Raw genomic sequence first — 20,836 nt, forward strand, 5'->3', positions numbered from 1 at the left:
AGTGGATCTGTCGGTCTCAGCGCCCTCTATAATTACTTTATTTCTGCAGATTTAGATGTTTTTATCCAGATGTCTGGCTGGAACAGATGTGTATTAGCATGTTATAATTACCCTCAGAGTACAATAACACCTGACTCAAACTCATAGCTACCAGACAGTTCCATCATTATATTGTGCAAAAGAGATTGTGATAAGTAAGCTCAAATGATAAGTAGGGTCTGGTCTGGGGCAATTTGTCTAAATATAAAGGTTAACTCTATCTCCCTCTCTCTCTCTGACTGTGTGTGAGAGAGAAAGAGAGAGTGTCTGAGAGAGAAAGGCCATCAGATGCAACATGGGTTGCATACCAAACAGGTCCCACTGTTCAGCTGGTCCCTATTGTGGACAGCATCTAGGTTAAATGGAAATGATATAAGCAGATAATATAAGCAGGCTACACCCGTTATATAAGCAGACCATTATGTTCAAAATTGAACACGGAGAAGAAAAAAATACAGGTGCATGAATTTTCTATTTTCTTGATTTGTGAATTATTTTGCATGGAAAGAAGGGCATATTTGAAACCTTATTTGTTTCTTTACGTATCTGTCTTTTAATTAATGTGAATGTTTTGAAAATAATATTGTATAGAATACACACATTTTACAAACAAGTGGCGGTGTGGTAGAATCTCATTCCCCTTTAAAAAATTAGGCACTTGTCCTCTGATCAGCCACGTAGCGCCACGTCTCGGCGCTTGCGCATTGGCTAAATGTCACTCAAGTTCCGGGGTCGGTCCAGGAGGTTGTGTACAGTGTAAAAATCAACATTTAGACGCGTTTACATTATTACACAAGACCCATCACGGCAGAAAAAAATTCAAAGTTTCTTTAAGACTGTTGGAATTGCGAACAAATCCCCAAGAGGACGTCGATGACAATGAATTTCTTCAGGGGAGTGATGGGTGGACAACCCGCTGGGCCACAGCCGACTGGAGCAGAGACGGTGAGAAACGAAACTCGTCTAGCATGTTAGGCTAACAAGTTAGCTAATGTCACACAACCTGGTGGACCGAATCTTAGGACAAGTGTGTGTAGTTAATAGTTGCTCGACAGGCAAATTAGTTCACTTTCACGTTTTCTAGGCTGAAAGACCGGTGTAGGCCTTGTAACAGTGCACTCAACCAGCCTCACGAGCACAGACATAATGTGTCAATCAATACAGTGATTGACACAAACATTTCTGCAGAGCTAGCTAGCTAAGCTGGTTAGCCCAATTGGCACAGGACAACAATTGAACGTGTGTAGCCTGCTCATATTCTTGAGCTATCAGCGTTTTTTGGGAAGAAAAAACTTGACATGACCTGCTGCCACTAAATGAGCAGATGTCTTCGTATGTGATAGTTTACATGCTTTGCATTCATCCAACTGTTTACTGTCATCTGGGAGAGACTATATGGCTACTTGGATTGCAGTTCACAAACCAAAAACACAGCCAAATTCCACGTGAATCCATTGGTTGTGAATGGATCTCTGCTGACATTCCTTTCGTGATGACAACATGGGAGGGGCTGCGTGACCTTGATATATTTAAGTCCCTTCACCCGTGCCAAACAAGAGAATGTGTGTGACATATCTCAGGCTGCTATCAAAAGAAGGCATTTCAATCTGAATGTTACATATCAATTAGTAATATATATATATGTATATATATATAGCTCTGTCATCAATCAATCAAATGTATTTATAAAGCACTTTTTACATAAGCAGATTTCACTAAGTGCTTATACAGATACCCAGCCTAAAACCCCAAAGAGCAAGCAATGCAGATGTAGAAGCATGGTGGCTAGGAAAAACTCCCTTGAAAGGCAGGAACCTAGGTAGAAACCTTGAGGTACCAGGCTCTGAGGGGTGGCCAGTCCTCTTCTCGCTGTGGCGGGGGGAGATTATAAGAGCACATGGCCATAAGACCAGATTGTTCTTCAAGATGTTCATAGATGACCAGCAGGGTCCAATAATAATCACAGTGGTTGTAGAGTGTCCAACAGGTCAACACCTCATGAGTAAATGCCAGTTGGCTTTTCAAAGCCGAGCATTGAGGTTGAGACAGCAGGTGCAGTAGAGAAGGAGGGAGGGAGACATGCCAACAGTGCATGAGACAGCCTATAGGGAGGAGGTCAAAGACCCGCAGTGTGGTGCCAGGACCACAACCTCTCCCTCAACGTCAGGAAGACAAAGGAGCTGATCGTGGACTACAGGAAACGGAGGGCCGAGCACGCCCCCATTCACATCAACAGGGCTGAGGTGGAGTGGGTCGAGAGCTTCAAGTTCGTCGGTGTTCACATCAGTAAGGATCTATCATGGTCCAAACACACCAACAGTCATGATGGAACAACAATGCCTCTTCGCCCTCAGGAAGCTGATAAGATTTGGCATGGGCCCTCATGCTCAAAGTTTCACCATTGAGAGCATCTTGACTGGCTACCTCACCGCTTGGTATGGCAACTGCTTGGCATCTGACCGCAAGGCGCTACAGAGGGTAGTGTGTACAGCCCAGTAAATCACTGGGGCCGAGCTCCCTGCCATCCAGGACCTTTATACCAGGCGGTGTCACAGGAAGGCCCTAAAAATTGTCCGACTCCACTTCAGCCACCTAAGTCAAGTCATAGACTGTTCTACCGCACGGCAAGCGGTACCGATTTACCAAGTCTGGAACCAGCAGGACCCTGACCAGCTTCTACCTTCAAGCCATAAGACTTCTAAATAGTTAACCCAATAACTACCCGAACTATCTGCATTGACCCTTTTTGCACTAACTTTTTTGACTCATCACACACATTGCTATCCTATTACCTAGTCACTTTATTCCTAGGTATATGTACATATCTACCTTAATTACCTCGTACCCATGCACATCAACTCGGTACTGGTACCCCGTGTATAGAGCCAAGTTATCGCTACTCATTGCGTATTTATTATTACTTGTTCTTGCTTTTCTATTATTTTCTTTCTCTCTACATTGTTGGGAAGGGCCCGTAAGTAAGCACTTCACTGTTAGTCTACACCTGTTGTTTACGAAGCATGTGACAAATAACATTTGATTTGGCTGAACTTAGATTGAACACATTGTCCTGAATCTGCAGTGGATGTAAGTCTATGTATCAGTACATGGTTGCAGGGGATGGTAGGTAGCCTAGTGGTTAAGAGCGTTGGGCCAGTAAGCAAAAGGTTGCCGTTTTTTTGCCGGCGAAGCGGAAAAATCTGCCTTTCTGACCTTAAGCAAGGCAGTTAACTCCCAACAACTGCTACTCTGCTGCCGATGGCGTGGATGTCGACTATGCCAGCCCCCCGCACCTCTCTGATTCTGAGTAGTTGGGTTAAATGAATGGATTCACTTGTGCAACTGACTAGGTATCCCCTATCAAATTATATTAGTCACATGTGCCGAATACAACCGGTGTAGACCTTACAGTGAAATGCTTACTTATGAGCCCCTAACCAACAATGCAGTTGTTGGTTAGGGGCTCATAAAATTAGGGGCTCATAAAATCAGGATTAGAATAAGAGATTAAAGTAACAAGTAATTAAAGAGCAGCAGTAAAATAACAATAGCGAGACTATATACAGGGGGCTACCGATACAGAGTCAATCTGTGGGGGCAACGGTTATTTGAGGTAGTATGTACATGTAGGTAGAGTTATTAAAGTGACTATGCATAGATGATAGAAGAGAGTAGCAGTGGTGTGAAGAGGGAGGGGGGGGGCAATGCAAATAGTCTGGGTAGCCTTTTGACTAGATGTTCAGGAGTCTTATGGCTTGGGGGTAAAAGCTGTTTAGAAGCCTCTTGGACCTTGACTTGGCGCTCCGGTACCGCTTGCCGCGCGGTAGCAGAGAGAACAGTCTGACAAGGGTGGCTGGAGTCTTTGACAATCTTTAGGGCCTTCCTCTGACACCGCATGGTATAGGTCCTGGAGGGCAGGAAGCTTGGCCCCAGTGATGTACTGGGCCATTCGCACTACCTTCTGTAGTGCCTTGCGGTCAGAGGCTGAGCAGTTGCCATACCAGGCGGTGATCCAACCAGTCAGGATGCTCTCCATGGTGCAGCTGTAGATCCTTTCCCTTAACATGTTGTATTAACCATGAATTATTTTGATTGAACCACAGATCCATAAGCTGTGTGACCGCGTGGCCTCCTCCACACTCCTGGAGGACCGCAGGGATGCTGTCCGAGCCCTTAAATCGCTCTCAAAGGTAGGAGACAATTGCATTAGGCTAATCTCTATAGTTACACCATTGTTACACTGATGCACCATTGTTGTGTAACAATGGTACAATCATGACAATGACAATTGTTACTCATTATTGATAAATGCATGTTAAAGCATTCAGGCTGCAGAGACCGTTTATGATGAGCCTTATCTAAATATTAGATTTTCTCCTGTGCATTGTTTTAAGTGAACATCGCTAGAGTTCTCTTTTGATGTTCGTTATCTTGTGAGCAGGGACACATCCCCTTATCACCCCTCACGCTGCGTACTCATCCTCAGGCTCTGTCTAAACAGTCTGGGATGGGCCCTGTCTCAATCTTCTTAAATCACCTCATTATTTCGCCACCTTTCCTCCATACACTGATCAGGAAAGAAAGACTGGGGAAAGGTAATGTAGGATTTCATGGGTTGCACCTCTGTCACTTGGTCGTATCGTTGCCATTGTTATCGACTTTCTACAGATGCCGCAGCATATTGATGTCTGACAGATGGTTGTTTTTCTGAACGGGGGCTAATGACTTTTTCGTCAAATTTAAAATGAACGTTCCGAACAGTATTGTGACAAAATGTGCAACCCATGAATAAGGAGGGTACCTATTGGTTGGATCCTTGCGTTCACTGGTCCAGTTCTCTTTAAAAAAAAAAAAGCAGTGTTGAGGAAAAGAAGACAATTGTTGACATGCAGCCTTGCTGAAAACCTGTCTCATTCCTTCAGTCCCTACTCTCTACTGTATTAAAGGTCTAGAGACCTCTAGGCCATAACTGACTGACTGGCCACTAGCTGCCTCGTCAACCATGAGTAATGAGTTTATCAGGCATGAATAAGGGGTTTAGGGGCATGGGGTCACAGACAGACACAGACCAGGGAAAAACAACGCTAGCCAGAGAAACAGACCAGCTAGAGTTGGGAGTTGTTGAATTGCATTAGCTCTGTTTGGCCCCAGTAGGTTCTACTCAACGTTGAGGGGTAACTAATCACATAGGTTTGTCTTATCAGATCAGAGATGGCACAAAGCAAACCACTGTTATTTAACTCTGCTTTCAGAATGTATTATACTTATGCCTAAGGTCATGTGTGGAGCTTAAACGTGTATTGTAGACACGGGCGGTATATCAACAGTTAGGGGGAGCACTGGGGCAAAACAGGCATAGCCTCGAGTTAAAGCAAAAGTCATATCCTCTCTGATCCAAGGGCTGCCTAGGGGGAAACAATCACTTACTGTTCTCCTGACTTGACTGTTGGTTTTGATTTGTAGAAATATCGCTTGGAAGTTGGCACTCAGGCTATGGACCACCTGATTCACATACTGCAAACTGACAGGTATGTTTTGTGTGTGTGTTTTTATGATTAAGAGCTTTATACTAATCCCTTGCCCTCCGCTGCTCTTTAGCACATTGTAAAAGTGTGGTGGGGTGATTTTAAGGCGAGCATTTTGCATGGTGCTCGGTCGTTGCTAAGAGTACTTAATATTTCAGGGACTTAGGGGATTAAAGCAGTGCTTGTTGTGTTGATATCCTACCCCTCCCATTTTCTGCAGGTCGGACTCTGAAATCCTTGGCTACGCTTTGGACACACTCTATAATATCATCTGCAACGATGAAGAGGAGGAACAAGGTGTTTAGGTGTTAAAAACCTAGTCCTCTTCCACAGAGGGTTGTGAACAGGCCCCAGAACTGTCAATAATTTAGTAATTTATCATAGAGCGGAACCTCTATTTTTAACTGCATGTTCAAAAACACGCTTCCTTTTTGGGAAAAATGCTTTTGAATGACAACAAGCAAGCCCTGTCCTAGTAACCATAGCATGTGTAATTCAGTTCAATTACTGCCAATTAATTGGACTTCAAATCAAAATGGACCCTGTCGTCCTCTTCCATACTTGCCCCATTTCTCTTTCTCTCAATGTTAATTGCTAGATATGTAAAGATTGTCATCTCTCTCTTCTCTTCCATGTTATAACTCTACAGACGAATCTGAAGGTAAAACTCTTGTTTGTGCATGACGTCCCCCCCTAACCACTAGCGACGCTTCTTGTAAATGATATGCATCGTTCTTCTCCGCGGGTTGTTTTGATTTCTAGCTCTCCTGTGGTGCACAGTAGGTTGTTAGTCTGAAATGCAGTGCTTTGGCAGAACCCATTAACAAACACTAGGGATATATTTATGTATTGTGTACGAGTCGAATCGTCTGACTTGGATGGGGCTTCAATCTCTTGCACTCCCCCCTTCTTACAGACATGGCGGCCGCACCCCCTATCCCTGTCTCAGGGAAGCATAAGAACGTGCCTGTGTCTGGTCAGTACTAGCACTGTAGACTAACTAGCCCTCACGGTGTGGTGACTCTTACTAGTCAACTGAACTAACCTCACTAAAATGTGTTGGACTGTGAAGTATGGTTTAATATAGTAATGACTGGGTGGTAATTACATGTCACTAATACCACTCCTACCTCAGCCTCTCTCCTGTCCTGCAGTGTTTCTCTTCCCATTGCTCTTCTTGTTTTCCTCACAATTAGCATATCTAGTCAAACGCAAATCGCTCTGCACAGGATGTTGGGACGAAGAAGTTTTGATTCCAAAAGAAGAATGTTAGATTCCAAAAGCATCCTCTTCCTCACAGTTGTACATTTTAAACCATGTTCACTGTGGTGAGGTTATTCTAGTATTACAGAACATCTCATCTGGTTGTTCTTGATGTGAAGTATTATATTTAGTCTAGAACCCTAGATAATTGAGTGTGTTTTCTATAATACGATGCTCCAGTACTTTTGTGTGCTTTTAGACTGGATGTGAACCAATTCACCGTGCCCTACCACCTCCCCTTTCGCTAACTCCTCTCCCCCTACCTCCCTCTGGTGCTAGCCTGCCTCAACCCCCGACCATCAACACCCGTCTCCCAATTGCCCCCTCCATCTCTCCCCCTGTCTGTCTTTCTCTGAAGCCTGTTCATGAGTTGTATAAGGACCTGGAGTTTTTCCTGCCAGGTTGCATGGTCAGGAGGACAAACTCCTGGTCCTATTCATGAGGGTCAGTCTGAACTAGGTACTGCACAGATTCACAAATCATTACTTAATAAAGATCAATTAATACTCAGGCTCAAGTGATTTATAGATCAAAACATCGGTATAGTGCCTAGGTGAGATTGATCTCTGTGAACAAGCATTATTCTATGACTGCCTCCAGCCTTGCCTATGTATAGTAGCCATGTCTCGGGGCAACTACCTGCCTAACATGGCACACCGAGGTCTTTAAACCTTGTGACCTTTGACCTTTTCAGATGAGAACGCCCAGAAGCATGAGGAAGACCTGGGAGTCCTGTTCACTGACAAGTTCCTCGGCGACTCTGAGAGCGTGACACTTCTACTGACTCTGTTAGAGGTAAACAGACCAGAGACCCAAACATCTACTTTGTGTCTTTTATGAAAGCTAGTAGTCTCTAACCCATGTTCTCAGTGTTAACTAGACCTGGAGACCCATTGTGCGTGGTGGTTTTCAGACCAGCTGGTTTCACATTTAAGAATATAAGCATAAGCCTAAAATCTGCACTGCTTATATACAGGATTACAAGGGTGTGGGTGATTTCCCACCATGCCTGTGACACTGACTCCCTGCCTGTGACACTGACTCCCTGCCTGTGACACTGACTCCCTGCCTGTGACACTGACTCCCTGCCTGTGACACTGACTCCCTGCCTGTTTCAGGAGTTTGACTTCCACGTGCGGTGGCCAGGAGTGAAGCTGCTCACCGCTCTGTTGAAGAACCAGTGTAACCAGGTCCAGGGCGTCATCCTGGTCAGCCCTATGGGTGAGTCCTCTAACAAATGACCTGGAATCAGCTGCTGCTGAATTGTCTGACATCAGCCCACACCAACAACTGACCCAAAATCAGCTGTTGTGATTTGATTTATCCTCTCAACATTTTTTTCTCTCACTGGTGAAGTAGTATGACAAGAAGTGTTAGTCTTGTCTATTTTCTTCCCTAGAGCATATGACTACTAATGGTCAAGTATGCTAATTAGAGTATTTTCTGACTGATTTGCCTGGCTGGTCTCTGAGTTGTATGTTGTTAATGGTCTGTCTCTCTCCCCTGCAGGTGTTTCTAGACTGATGGACCTATTAGCTGACTCCAGAGAAGTCATCCGTAATGATGTGAGTACTACTCCTGCTGACTGCTGCTTCAGATGGTCTTTCGTAGTAAGACCGTAAAGCCACAGGAACAAGCTACAGTCTGCTAGCTTATCTTTCTGCCGAGACAAGACATTGGGCCGGTTTCCCAGACACAGATGAAGTCTTCGACTAAAAAAGCGCGTCTTGTTTCTGGGAAACCGTTCCCAAAATCATACTAGCTGGTCTTATACCTGGGCTTGTTGTTTCTGTTTCTCTGGATATATGATCACTACATCAGAGCTACTTTGATCGTATTCCCTCAGGGTCTGCTGTTGCTGCAGCAGCTGACCAAAGGCAACGCGGCCATCCAGAAGATCGTGGCGTTTGAGAACGCTTTCGAGCGTCTCCTAGATATCATAACAGAGGAGGGCAGCAGTGATGGAGGTAAAGTCGAATGGAGGAGTAGTGCCATATATATACACTCAAGCTAATTGGCAATCAATGAATCAATTTCTTAATAAATTACATTTGATTTGATTTTAAAATTACATATTTCAGTTCACTCACACTGGCCAACATCCACCCTCCATCCTTGCACTCTAGAAAATTCGCAATGAATCTATTTCTTAATAAATACAATTTTATGTGGTAGAAAAATCTAAAATGTTCACATTTCTTGACAAAAATCCATCCTCCATCTTGTCTCTGTCCAGGTATCGTAGTGGAGGACTGTCTCCTGCTGCTCGTCAACCTGCTGAAGAACAACAGCTCCAACCAGAACTTCTTCAAGGAGGGCTCCTACATCCAGAGGATGAAGCCCTGGTTCGAGGTGGGAGACGACAACTCTGGCTGGTCCGCGCAGAAGGTCACCAACCTCCACCTCATGCTGCAGGTAGGACGCACCACACCACACCACAGTCCTGATGAGACGTTTAATTCAGGGAGAATGGGAGTTTTGAGCCCTGAGCAGTTGACAGAGCAGTGTGATGGTCTGTTATGCTCAACTATTAGGGTCTGTGCAGTTCACTGTGTGACGCATGGCCAGGATTCGGGGCGGTTGTGGTGTAGAGTATGTTGACCGTAGCACTGTATCTCATCTCTCCATCTCTTTTCTGGGCCAGTTGGTGCGAGTCATGGTCTCCCCGGTCAACTCTCCTGGAGCCACCAGTAGTTGTCAGAAGTCAATGTACCAGTGTGGCCTGCTGCAGCAGCTCTGCACCATCCTCATGGCCACTGGCGTGCCTGCTGACATACTCACTGAGGTAACGTAGAAGACTGGAGTGGCCCAAAAAGGCTTTTCTTTCTTTATACTTATTGTGTTAGATCAGTGATTACTGTTGTTCATACAGATGCGTGCTTTGTGTTTGTACCACTGTCACTCTTTCTTTCTCCTCTCAGACCATCAACACTGTATCGGAGGTGATCCGCGGCTCACAGATCAACCAGGACTACTTTGCATCTGTCAACGCTCCCTCCAACCCCCCAAGGTGACTTCCCCCAGACAGAGGACTGTAATCATTTATAGCACAGCCACCGAGTGAAGGTCATCTCTAAAAACCCTTATCCCCTGATTCCAGACCTGCCATAGTGGTGCTGCTGATGTCCATGGTCAACGAGAGGCAGCCGTTCGTGCTGCGCTGTGCCGTTCTCTACTGCTTCCAGTGTTTTCTCTACAAGAACCAGAAGGGCCAGGGGGAGATCGTAGCCACCCTACTGCCCTCCACCATCGACGGTCAGTTCAGTTACACTGAACCTCCATACTGAATGTGTTGTTATTACAAAGCTATGACCACACTGTACAGCTGTAGATGGCATATAATTAAATGTTACTTATGACTAATATACTGTAGGTTATTTGCTTATTATTTTCTAGTGGAAAGATCTAGTGGAACGTTGGCAAAAATAATCTACATATCTATTGCTTTATTCCCCCTTCCTCCGGCTCTCTCCCTCCCCAGCCAACTCTATCTCGGCGGGCCAGCTGCTGTGCGGGGGCCTGTTCTCGGCTGACTCCCTCTCTAACTGGTGTGCTGCAGTGGCCCTGGCCCACGCCCTGCAGGACAACCTGACCCAGAAAGAGCAGCTCCTCCGGGTGCAGCTGGCCACCAGCCTGGGCAAGCCCCCCGTTTCCCTGCTGCAGCAGTGCACCAACATCCTCTCACAGGTACACCACACAGACAGATAGACAGGCTAACATGCTACGTGGGGGGAGCGGTCAGACTGGGTTAGCACCATAGCGGGAGAGTTGTAGATGTAGCTTAAATATTAGTTTGATAACTAAAAGTGCCATTTTGAAAGTCTTATTAGTGAAACATAAGCAACAGAGAGGGTGGTTTGAAATGCGTCTCTGTCTGGTTTGAAATGTGTCTCTGTCTGGTTTGAAAGGTGTCTCTGTCTGGTTTGAAAGGTGACTCGGTATGGGTTGAAAGTATTGCCTTAGATTCAAATAGTTGATAATTTGTCACTCCAGGTTTTCAGGTCACCTTTGTCATGGGATGGCTCCCAAATGGCACCCTATTCCCTTTACAGTACACTACCTTTGAATAGGCTGTCATTTGGGGTCCGACCACAGTAGTGGGGAGTGGTTCTCAGACAGTCAACCTGTTGCTTGTGTGTGAAGTTGCCAAGTGTCACGAAAGGTTGTTGTGGTTTTGCAGGGGGATAAGATCAACCGGAGGGTGAGTATCTGGGGTGTGGGCAGCACCTGTCTGTCATGGTTTGGCTTTGGCATCAGCAGGATCCTCCTATATGTTCCTTACGTTGGGGGTTACGTTTTGGCTTCCCTGTTTTGTTTTTGTGCCTCCAGCCCTCTGTGTTTGCCTATCTCACCCGTGTTTGTCGAGTTCTATACTGGTACTGACCCTTCCCCCCCAACTCTCATAATCCCATGCTTTGACCCTTGACCCCCTTGCTGTGTCCGTTCTATGGGGACTGTCCTGGAAGGATGCAGCAACCACTGCGGAACTCTGTCTGTTCCTCTATTGATCTGTTGTGAGAGGGGTTACGGGCATTATTTTCACCACTGCTGTTTCTCCTCCTGTACTCTAGGTGGCAGGACTATCCGTTATAAAACTTACCGTTTCACCCGGGGCCAAAGATTCTCCAATTAACTATTGTGATCGTTTGTGTTCCCCCTTTTTTTTCTCCTCCTGCCCCCCTTTCTCAAACATTTGGTGTTTTTTGCATTACGTCACCATTGGAGGCGAAATCTGAAAAGGTGATTTCCTTATGGTTTGATAGTATGCCATGTCATCCTTATTATTTATTGTTACTTACTCCATTTGGAATGAACCCTCTTTCCTTTCTCACACCCTTCATCGCCCTCACAACAGGAGAGGTCTGCATTGCCTCCCAAATGGCACGCTTTTCCTTTTATAGTACACAGCCCAGGGCTCTGGTCAAAAGTAGTGCACTATATAGGGAATATGGTGCCTTTTGGCACACAAACATGCCTGAACTATGCAGTTTACGTGAGGTAACTCAATAGTGCCCATCACTCACTGCATATCATTACGCCAACAACCTTTTTTTCTTATTCCCATGACCATGCATGGATACTGTAAGGCCACGTTGTTATTATCATTATTATTATCCGTTTCTCTTTTGTGTTCGCCACTCCTAAAGACTCACTACACAGAGGCTTTGCATGTGTTGTCAGCTACATTTAGCAGCCGTGCTTTAGCTTGATATCTTAGTTGTTTTTGTATGTGAATGTCTAAATAGTCAGATTTGGGCTCTTGTGGGTTGTGTAGAGGATGACGAAAGTGCCAATATTCTATTCCGTCCATGCAGTAACATTTTCATCAGTCCTGTTGTAATCACCTGCTTAGCTAAGCTGCAGAGGAGTTGCATCATCCTTTTGTGGCGGAGGTAGTGATGGTAACCAAGGCCGTTGCTATAGTAACAGCATATTGTTGAACACTTAAGGGTCCTGAAAAAGTAGTTTTTAACAGGATCTGAACTAACTCGGGTCGTCCTATGAAATTCACTGCATGGTTGACCTAACCCTGGTTTATTAATAATGTTCATTTTTAGATTTTGTTCCTTTGTTGTATTTGAATAACTTTATTAATTACTAACGGTCTGCATTGAAGTCACTAACGTGGTACTCTTGAAACATTTATAACATGGTATTTCCTGCGTAACTGCTAGATACAATGTTGTTTTTACCAACAGCACTCAAAAGGGAAAAATACAATTCAAAAGTTGACCATGTGCCAACAAAATTGCATTTTTATTGTAGCTACCAGCACACAATATTCCTAATTTCAGTCTCCGTGACATCAGGTTATACTATAAAGTTCCTATTCAACCTTAAATGTCCCATTTGGAAATAGTTTAGAAATATCAATTAATTTAGTTGGCCCTTAAACAGCATTTTATTTGGTTGGTTTAAATCAAACGTGTCGTCCGGAGATATTCAGGAGACTGATTTAATTGGACAAAAGGAGACGCAATGACAAGTTGTCTTAAACAGGAAAAATAAGACATCCCTCAATATAATGTGGGGGGACAGACGTTTGAATTGAACCCAGCTAAATTAATTTACTCTCAATGTTGAGGAGGAGTTCTCTTCTGACACAGAGACCGGGATGTGGTCCAGCACTAGACTAAACCTTACATGAGTCTTGTTTTGCTGAGTGGTTGAAGTCCTGGATCCCAGGCCATCATCAGGCTCTGTACACAATGTTCATGTTCAATACCTTTTACTCACCCCTATGCTGATGTTACGGCGCTATATTTGTGAGTGTGTTTCTTAAGACTTTGTGTGTGTGTGCGCGTCTCATCCACAGGGCAGTAAAGTGCAGACGCGGGTCGGTCTCCTCATGCTGCTGTGTACCTGGATCAGTAACTGTCCCATCGCCGTCACACACTTCCTGCACAACCAGGAGAACGTCCCCTTCGTATCCTCCTTCAACAAACCAACTAGCTCCACATCACTGTTCTATTGCACTTCCTTTTACTCAGATGGCTGGAATATCTACTATTAGCCTGTTAGTGCAGTCTGTCCCATAACCAACTCCCCTCTGTGTTCATTCCCCACATACAGGATAGTGTTGGATATTGCATACATTATTGCATGGAAGTTCCTGAGGCCCTATGTCTTGTGTTGCTAAGAGAATAAGAGATCAATGCTACACAGTGGATGCCAATTATGCACCAGTGCATTGTTTCATTGAAAATTGTCTTGAGAAAGGCGTTGTTGCCATTAAATCCCCTATGTTGTTGTGACCCTTGACCCCTGGTGCCCTGTAGCTGACAGGTCAGATCTCAGAGAACCTGGGGGAGGATGAGAGGCTGGTGCAGGGCCTGTGTGCCCTCCTACTGGGTATCTGCATCTACTACAACGACAACTCTCTGGAGAACTACACCAAGTAGGAACATCTAACTACGACCCTCATAATAACTACACCAAGTAGGACATCTAACTACGACCCTCATAATAACTACACCATGTCGAACATCTAACTACGACCCTCATAATAACTACACCAAGTAGGACATTCTAACCCTCATACTAATGCATTCTCTTTCACTCTCATACCTCTCATAACCGCAGTTAGAACTACATCAAGTATGACATCTGCAACCCAAATATTAACACGTACCCTCGCATACTAGGCCCGGGTTCAAATAGTATTTTCAAGTGCTTGTTTGATTGAACTTGCAAACAATATTATAATAGCTTCAAAAGTCCAAACCCTATTTGAGCCCGGTTGTCTCATACACACAGCCTTTCTACACCTCTTCACCCTACACCAGCAGTTACAGCACACACTGATGCCGCTACAATGAGAACAAGAACTATGAGCTGCCAGATTCAGAGGGGTTGGGTTAAATGTGGAAGACGCATGTCTGTTGAATGCGTTCAGTTGTGCAACTGACTAGGTTTCCCCCTTTTCCTTCCCTTAATGCTAACGCTGCCTGTCTTGTCCCGCCCCAGAGAGAAGCTGAAGCAGCTGATCGAAAAGCGCATTGGGAAGGAGAACTTTGTGGAGAAGCTGGGCTTCGTCACTAAACACGAGCTGTACTCCCGCGCTGCACAGAAGCCCCAGCCCGTCTTCCCCTCCCCTGAACAGATGCTGTTCGACCACGAGTTCACCAAGCTGGTCAAAGAACTGGAAGGTTGGCAAAAGTAACCTCCATTAAACCATAACCTAACCAAAATACAACCACAACCTCAAGCATTTCGATGCACCTGCGATAACATCTTCAAATCAGTGTACGCAACCAATAAACTTTGATTTGACCCTAAGCCAAGTACAACCAGAACCACAAATCAAAACTCTGTTTGTGTTGGTGTCTTCTTTGCTCCTCTCTTGGGTGGTTTTACCACTGTTAATTGTGTGTGTCTGTCCACAGGCGTGATAACGAAAGCTGTCCACAAGACGAGCGAGGAGGAGAAGAAGGAGGAGGAGGTGAAGAAGACTCTGGAGCAACACGACAGCATCGTCATCCAGTACAAAGATCTCATCAGAGATCAGGTAACTGGCCACTATTAGGCATAAGGCTGAAACGTATGCCCTGTTTCTTTTTTTACATCTTCATTAGCACTTTCATTTTTTGTATTCTTTTGAGCATGGATTAAATGAATCATACTATAACCCCTCCTTGGGTTATTCCTTGTCATGGTTTTGAGTGCGAGTACTTTTTGAACCCTACAGATTTTCTGTCCCGCACACCGGCCGCCTTTCGTTCTAGCCTGTCCGCAAACCCTCATACTGGCTTTCTACACACACACACACACGTCAGAAATCAACTCGCCATGCTTTCAAGCATCACAAGTTTATATACACCCTCTACACTCAGTTTAAAGGCCGCTTGCATTCAAAATGCATTTTTCCCCCCTGTGTTTTATATCATATTTTACAACAGCTGATGAAACTAACACTGTAAAAGCGTGAAAACATTTGATCAGTGTTATTTCCTGATAGTTTCCGGTTGAAAATACAGTCTGCACAGGACCTTCTAATCAGCAGGTTTGCATGGGCGGTAGTTTTGGCTTGCCTGGTGACATCACCAGGCGGTAACTTATATTGTTTAATAGACCAATAACAAAGAGTTCCAAACCTCTCTGCCAATAACAGCTAGTTTTCCAAACCACACTCGGACTACTCCCAGACAGTCCTCGCTAAATTCTTGCTTGAGAAATCATTTTTTTGCTAAAAAGCTATTTTTGTCCATTTTAATGGAAAACTCTTACAGTAAGGTACACTCGCCGGGCCACAACCACACAACCCATTTCATACAATATTCAACGGACCTATCCCGTTACCCTAAAAGGTCTAGTTGTATGTTTTGGCCAATGTCTCTTGTCATTAAAGAAGTGTCTGTCATCTCTCAACCAGGACACCCAGATCCAGGAGCTGAGGGAGCAGGTTTCCACCCTGTCTCTGAACAGCGAACAGATGCAGAACCAGGTCACACAGCAGCAGTCCCAGATCCAGCAACACAAAGACCAGTACAACATCCTCAAGCTGAAACTAGGTACTGTAGGATAACCTGGTATTACACAGCAACAAATCGTGCCTCAGTCCATTGGGAAACAAGAGAGCAACATCGTGCTTGGGTAAATTGCTAATGATTTGGGGGGGGTTAGGCACATGGAATTGTTCATAGTGGCACATGGAATAGACACAGTCTATAATGGTAGTGGAAATTGAGACGTATTACTGATGCAGACTTGTTGCGACTGCACTTGTTGATTTATAAATAGGATTGTAGATGTGATAATGACTGAGTGTGTTGTGTCCAGGTAAAGACAGCCAGGGTCTGTCCTCCAGCCAGGGAGAGGGAGCTCACGTTAACGGGCTCCACACAGAGGAGCTGGGACAGCTGAGAGAAGAGGTGGAGGAGCTCCGCAGACAACACACACTACAACACACACAGCTCAGCGACAAGGACTCACTAATCAACACACTGGTGTGTGTGTGTGTGTGTGTGTGTTTGGGGGGGTGAATCAGATATCAGAGAAATGTCTTTGGGTTATCCCTCCCTGTGTTAAGAGTTCTGTGTAAATGTCATGTATCATGGGTGTTACTGGAATCGGACAAGATGGACCTGAAGAATGACAGACTGATTAATTATCTTTTGTGTGTTAGTAGATCTGAATGGTGGTTGATGATACCTGAGTGCTGCTTTATCATTTCAGATAGGATGTCTCAGCCGTTGACCACTTCCTGTTCTAATAGTTGTGATGTCTTGTAGAGGTGCGGGGCGGCAGCAGCAGCACAGACAGCAGAAGGTGGAGCGGGAGGGTTCGACAACACAGAGCTTCTCGGGGTAAGACCCAATCACAGACGGTAAATGTGTAGAACAGACATGACTATAGTTATATAGAGATATTATACTGATGACGGAGTTACTGCTGGTTGTTCCCACCAGGAGGTGGAGTCGTTGAGGAGTCGTGTCCAGGCTCAGTGTGCAGAGATCAACCAGCTGCAGACCGAGAGACTGGAGCTCATCAGGAGAGCTGAGGCAGTGGTGAGTACTCAGACCCAGCCATCACCGTGTCTTGAGACGTCTTAGGCCATGTTTGTATGTAACAGCCTTTTCACACTTTACTCCATCTGTTGTAGACCCCCCCACAGAAAGTAATTTGGTCCATATTTCCCATTTTGGTATGCATTAATGTATATGTTATGACCACTGCACTTAGTACAGAGAGGTAACTAGTCTCTCTATCTCTCTCTTCCCCCTCCCTCAGTCTTCGGCCCCGGCTTCCAGCAGTGAGAGCTCGGCAGACACAGTTAAAGTATCTGAACTGGAGAGCAGGCTGGCTGCTCAGACCACAGAGACAGAGAGACTTAAGGTACTGTAATATCACCACCTCACAGCCCTGTAGGTAGCTGCTGTCTGTTCAGAAGTGAGCAGCGTTCAGATACAAATGTATTATACAGGGGTACTCGACTCTTACCCTACAAGATCCTGAACCTGCTGCTTTTCTGTTCTACCTGATAATTAATTGCACTCACCTGGTGTCCCAGGTCTAAATCAGCCCTTGATCAGAGGGGAACAATGACAAAATGCAGTGGGAACTGGCTTCAAGGTCCAGAGTTGAGTTTGAGGGGTATAGAACAACCTGATTGTCTGTTTTGTAGACTAGAGGGTCATGTCAGCTCTATACTTACATTGCATTTCTATCTGCAAAATTCTGAAAGTTTCACCTCGCTGAATAAACTTCTCATGTTAGCCTGACTCCAGGGCTGCCTTACACCCAATTCTGATCTTTTTCCCACTAATTGGTCTTTTTACCAATCACATCAGATCTCTTTCAGAGCTGATTTGATTGGTCAAAAGACCAATTAGTGGAAAAAAGATCAGAATTGGGCTGCCTGTGATATCAGCCCATTAGTAACTGACTCCTGACTGTTACCAGCTAAATGTGGGCTGAGACGTTGTGAAACCTCTCAATTATTCAACATTTTAAGTATGACCTTCGTGTATGTGGCATCCCCTTCCTCTCTCTAATGCTAGTGAAGAAAAAAGAACAATCTGATGCAGTTGAATTATTAATGTTTTTGGTCAGACAGCCATGTTGAAAGCCATGCCCTTCCTTGTTAGCTGTCCTACCTCGCTCTCTTCTCCCCCTTCAGGAGGAGTGTCGGGGCCTGAGGGAGGGCCATGCGGGGCTGGAGCAGCAGTTGGCGTCGGCCCAGAGCACGGTGGCCATCGAGCAGACGGAGAAGACCAAGCTGCAGCAGGAGGTGCAGGAGTCCAAGAAGGAGCAGGACGACCTCCTCATGCTACTGGCCGACCAGGACCAGAAGATCCTCAACCTCAAGCAACGTCTCAGAGACCTGGGAGAGACGGTAGGAGAAACCATCTGTTCCTATTGTAGATCTAGACCGTGTTCTCAAACTACAGAGGAAGATCCTCCGCCTCAGAGGTTCAAAGGTTTATGTTATGGTTTTAGTGGAGGTAGAGGATCATGTTAGGTAAGTTGGATGTTGTGAGGTTTTAGATGAAGCTAATATTTAATATTTCATTGTTACATGTAGGGCTGGTTTCCAGGAGCGCTGTGATGAGTCATTCTGCGTGTGTAGTAGTTGAATGAGGACGTAACTTGTTGCCCTAACCAGCTAGCCCTACTGTCCCTGTACTCCTGTGCCCTAGTTAGAATGTGACCCTCTCCTCACAGATTGATGAAGATGAAGATGACCTAGACGCCAGGGACCAATTCGGTGAAGATGACGACGATGATGAGGAGGAGGATGAAGAGAACAATGACTAGAGAGTTCTAGAGGGATGGAAATGTGGCAGACTAAAGGTAACAAAGACATTGCTGCATTAGCCATGTTGTTCTAATACACTATTAGAAAAATGGAAGAATGGACCTAGATGGATTGCTCTCTATCGCTCCAACCCACCATGCTACCTTCTTCTTTACTCCACCCCTCCCTTCATCCCTCGATCGCGTCATCCATTTTAATGTCTAGATCATTTTATTACAAGATGGTGACGAAGATCCCCCCCCCTCCAAAGAAATGACATTCTCAGTGTGTTCATCTCTGCCATCTTCTACCACATAAACAGCCCAGAGAGACACTTCTTCATGCATTTCAAGCCTTTTTGTTTCTGCTACGGTAGCGCCATGTTAGGCCTATGCAGTTATCGATTCAATAACCAGGCTTAGTTTCAACTTTACCACACAATGTCGCCACTCTGAAGAACGAGCGCAATTAGAGAAAATAGCGGACGGCAAAGACGGACGGATGTACGGACACCAAGCAGTCGGACGAACGGATGCCTCTTTCGTTACTGTGGTAACTGCACTGTAGACCACCAGTTGAAGACCTGTAAGGGTCCTTGAGGCTCAACTTCCTTGATCCCCCCCCCCCCCCCCCCCAATTTATCTGTGTATACACTCTTCCTCTTGCCACCAGTTCAGTTCAATACGTTCAGTCAGTGTTCTATCATAACTGTTTCCAATATGAGTTTGACCCCTCAGCTACAGTACTGCTCTGCAATATGCTGCAACGTTCGCTGATGATAGAAACAGATGTAAAAGAGATATTTTTGCAACTTTTATGTCAAGTCCTGACCTGACATCCAGCTTCTCTGTGTGATTGTTGTGTAACTTATCAATTTATGAGCCACATTGAAATAAATAAAATGATAAAATGTACAGCTTGTAGGAATACTTGTGAATACTTACTATACACTTTGACTAAATCTGTTTCATAGATGAAAACATAAGAATTTTCCACTTCACTTCAAGTCTTTTTTATGTAATTTCGATAGTGGTGTTAACTTAAGGAGTAGCTGAACTTTTTAAACCAACATTTCACAATTAAACCAACTAAACTACTAAAGTAGCTCTATAAACCCACAGGGCTGGTTTCTGCCTGTTATTTTAAAGACTTAAAAGTTTCCTCATATTTTTGCTTATTGGTTGTATACATATTACATTAGCCTTATACCTAGGTGAATTCTTTTTGTGAAGACATACTGATTCTGAATAGACATTTGACCGTAATTGTTGATATAAGAAATATTGACCATCCATCTGGGTTCCGTTTTGAAACTTTTGGTGTTTGACGAATGAGATGTAAAAATGTATTTCACTTTATAGCGCTAATGAATTTCACAGTTTTGGTGTGAAGCGCTTTAGTAAAATTATAAGCTAGGAGAAAATAGCCTGAAATCCAAATTGATGTGCTCTGTTTCCCTATTGAGCATATCAGTTAGGATTGCGGGCTAAAGAGAAATACTACAGTACTTTAATATTTGCAATATTGAGTTTCTATCGCATTACTGGGGAAAGAATCGAAAATATAATAATTAGCTTTTGCAATATTGAATTTCAGTTGCGTTTTTTTTTTTCCTTTTCGAACAAGTCACAATGACATCCAAATCTAGACCCCTAATTTGAACAGTGCCATTGTTTGTGTCTGGTCTCTGCATAAAGTTTCAGTTTTGATTAACTGCACCATTGTTTCCTTGTTTGTTTCTTCCTTGTTTTCCTTGTTTGGTAAGATACTAGACCCTCCCTTAAATTAATATATATATTTATTGTTTAATTTACAGTATTGGACCGCACAGATTCTTTAGAATACCACACCCTTTATGCCTCACATATTTTCAGTTGATTGGCACATCATTAGGGAAAATTCATGTAGGAAGACCTCATCCGGCCTTAATCCATTAGTATTTCAGTTGATTGACAGACAATTGTTAATTTCATATGGGGAAACTTCATCCAGCCTAACCTATCAGTATTTCAAATATTGTCCCACAAAGTGAGGGGAATGCTTCCTGGAAGGCAGATAATACGATCCACACCTGGTTCTGGTGCAGGTGAACCACATGCTGCAGTGCTGCCTGGAGGCTGTCTACTCTGCTCCTCCTATGCTGTAAACACTTTGCCTGCCATGTTTCCACAGCGCTGGGCCCAGTTGCCAAGGTAGGCAGCAGGCACACTCCCTGACTTTCCAGCCCATTGACTCTGAGGGCTGGGTGGATGTAGCAGAGACACACATATAT

The 20,836-nt window shown here is 44.6% G+C and overlaps 1 protein-coding gene across 10 annotated transcripts; it reads left to right on the forward strand.

Moving 5' to 3' along the window:
* Positions 1 to 733: 733 nt before the first annotated feature.
* Positions 734 to 20,282, forward strand: uso1 (USO1 vesicle transport factor). 10 transcript variants are annotated; one of them, XM_071407589.1, is made up of 29 exons: positions 734 to 984; positions 4,143 to 4,229; positions 5,503 to 5,567; positions 5,785 to 5,861; positions 6,214 to 6,225; positions 6,481 to 6,540; positions 7,522 to 7,622; positions 7,946 to 8,048; positions 8,337 to 8,392; positions 8,674 to 8,794; positions 9,064 to 9,242; positions 9,472 to 9,612; positions 9,749 to 9,837; positions 9,928 to 10,082; positions 10,309 to 10,514; positions 11,008 to 11,028; positions 11,553 to 11,567; positions 13,144 to 13,254; positions 13,607 to 13,725; positions 14,295 to 14,476; positions 14,714 to 14,835; positions 15,700 to 15,838; positions 16,107 to 16,273; positions 16,559 to 16,633; positions 16,736 to 16,834; positions 17,058 to 17,162; positions 17,947 to 18,162; positions 18,492 to 18,620; positions 18,790 to 20,282. In XM_071407589.1, the coding sequence occupies exons 1-28, from the start codon at positions 913 to 915 to the stop codon at positions 18,582 to 18,584; spliced, it is 2,988 nt and encodes a 995-aa protein (XP_071263690.1). In that variant the 5' UTR covers positions 734 to 912; the 3' UTR covers positions 18,585 to 18,620; positions 18,790 to 20,282. The 10 variants fall into 10 exon arrangements, with proteins under 10 accessions (XP_071263690.1, XP_071263688.1, XP_071263692.1 ...); XM_071407587.1 differs by having other exon boundaries at positions 18,492 to 20,282; XM_071407591.1 differs by lacking the exon at positions 11,553 to 11,567 and having other exon boundaries at positions 18,492 to 20,282.
* Positions 20,283 to 20,836: the final 554 nt, after the last annotated feature.

Source organism: Salvelinus alpinus, chromosome 6 (genome assembly GCF_045679555.1).
Source record: "Salvelinus alpinus chromosome 6, SLU_Salpinus.1, whole genome shotgun sequence".
Classification (NCBI taxonomy): domain Eukaryota; kingdom Metazoa; phylum Chordata; class Actinopteri; order Salmoniformes; family Salmonidae; genus Salvelinus; species Salvelinus alpinus.

Excerpts from the sequence above, each read along its gene's own strand:
- uso1 (XM_071407587.1), top strand. The coding sequence starts at position 913 with ATGACAATGAATTTCTTCAGGGGAGTGATGGGTGGACAACCCGCTGGG. Across the intron at positions 14,836-15,699 it reads AAGATCTCATCAGAGATCAG|GACACCCAGATCCAGGAGCT; the intron begins GTAACTGGCCAC and ends TCTCTCAACCAG. Across the intron at positions 16,634-16,735 it reads ACAACACAGAGCTTCTCGGG|GAGGTGGAGTCGTTGAGGAG; the intron begins GTAAGACCCAAT and ends TGTTCCCACCAG.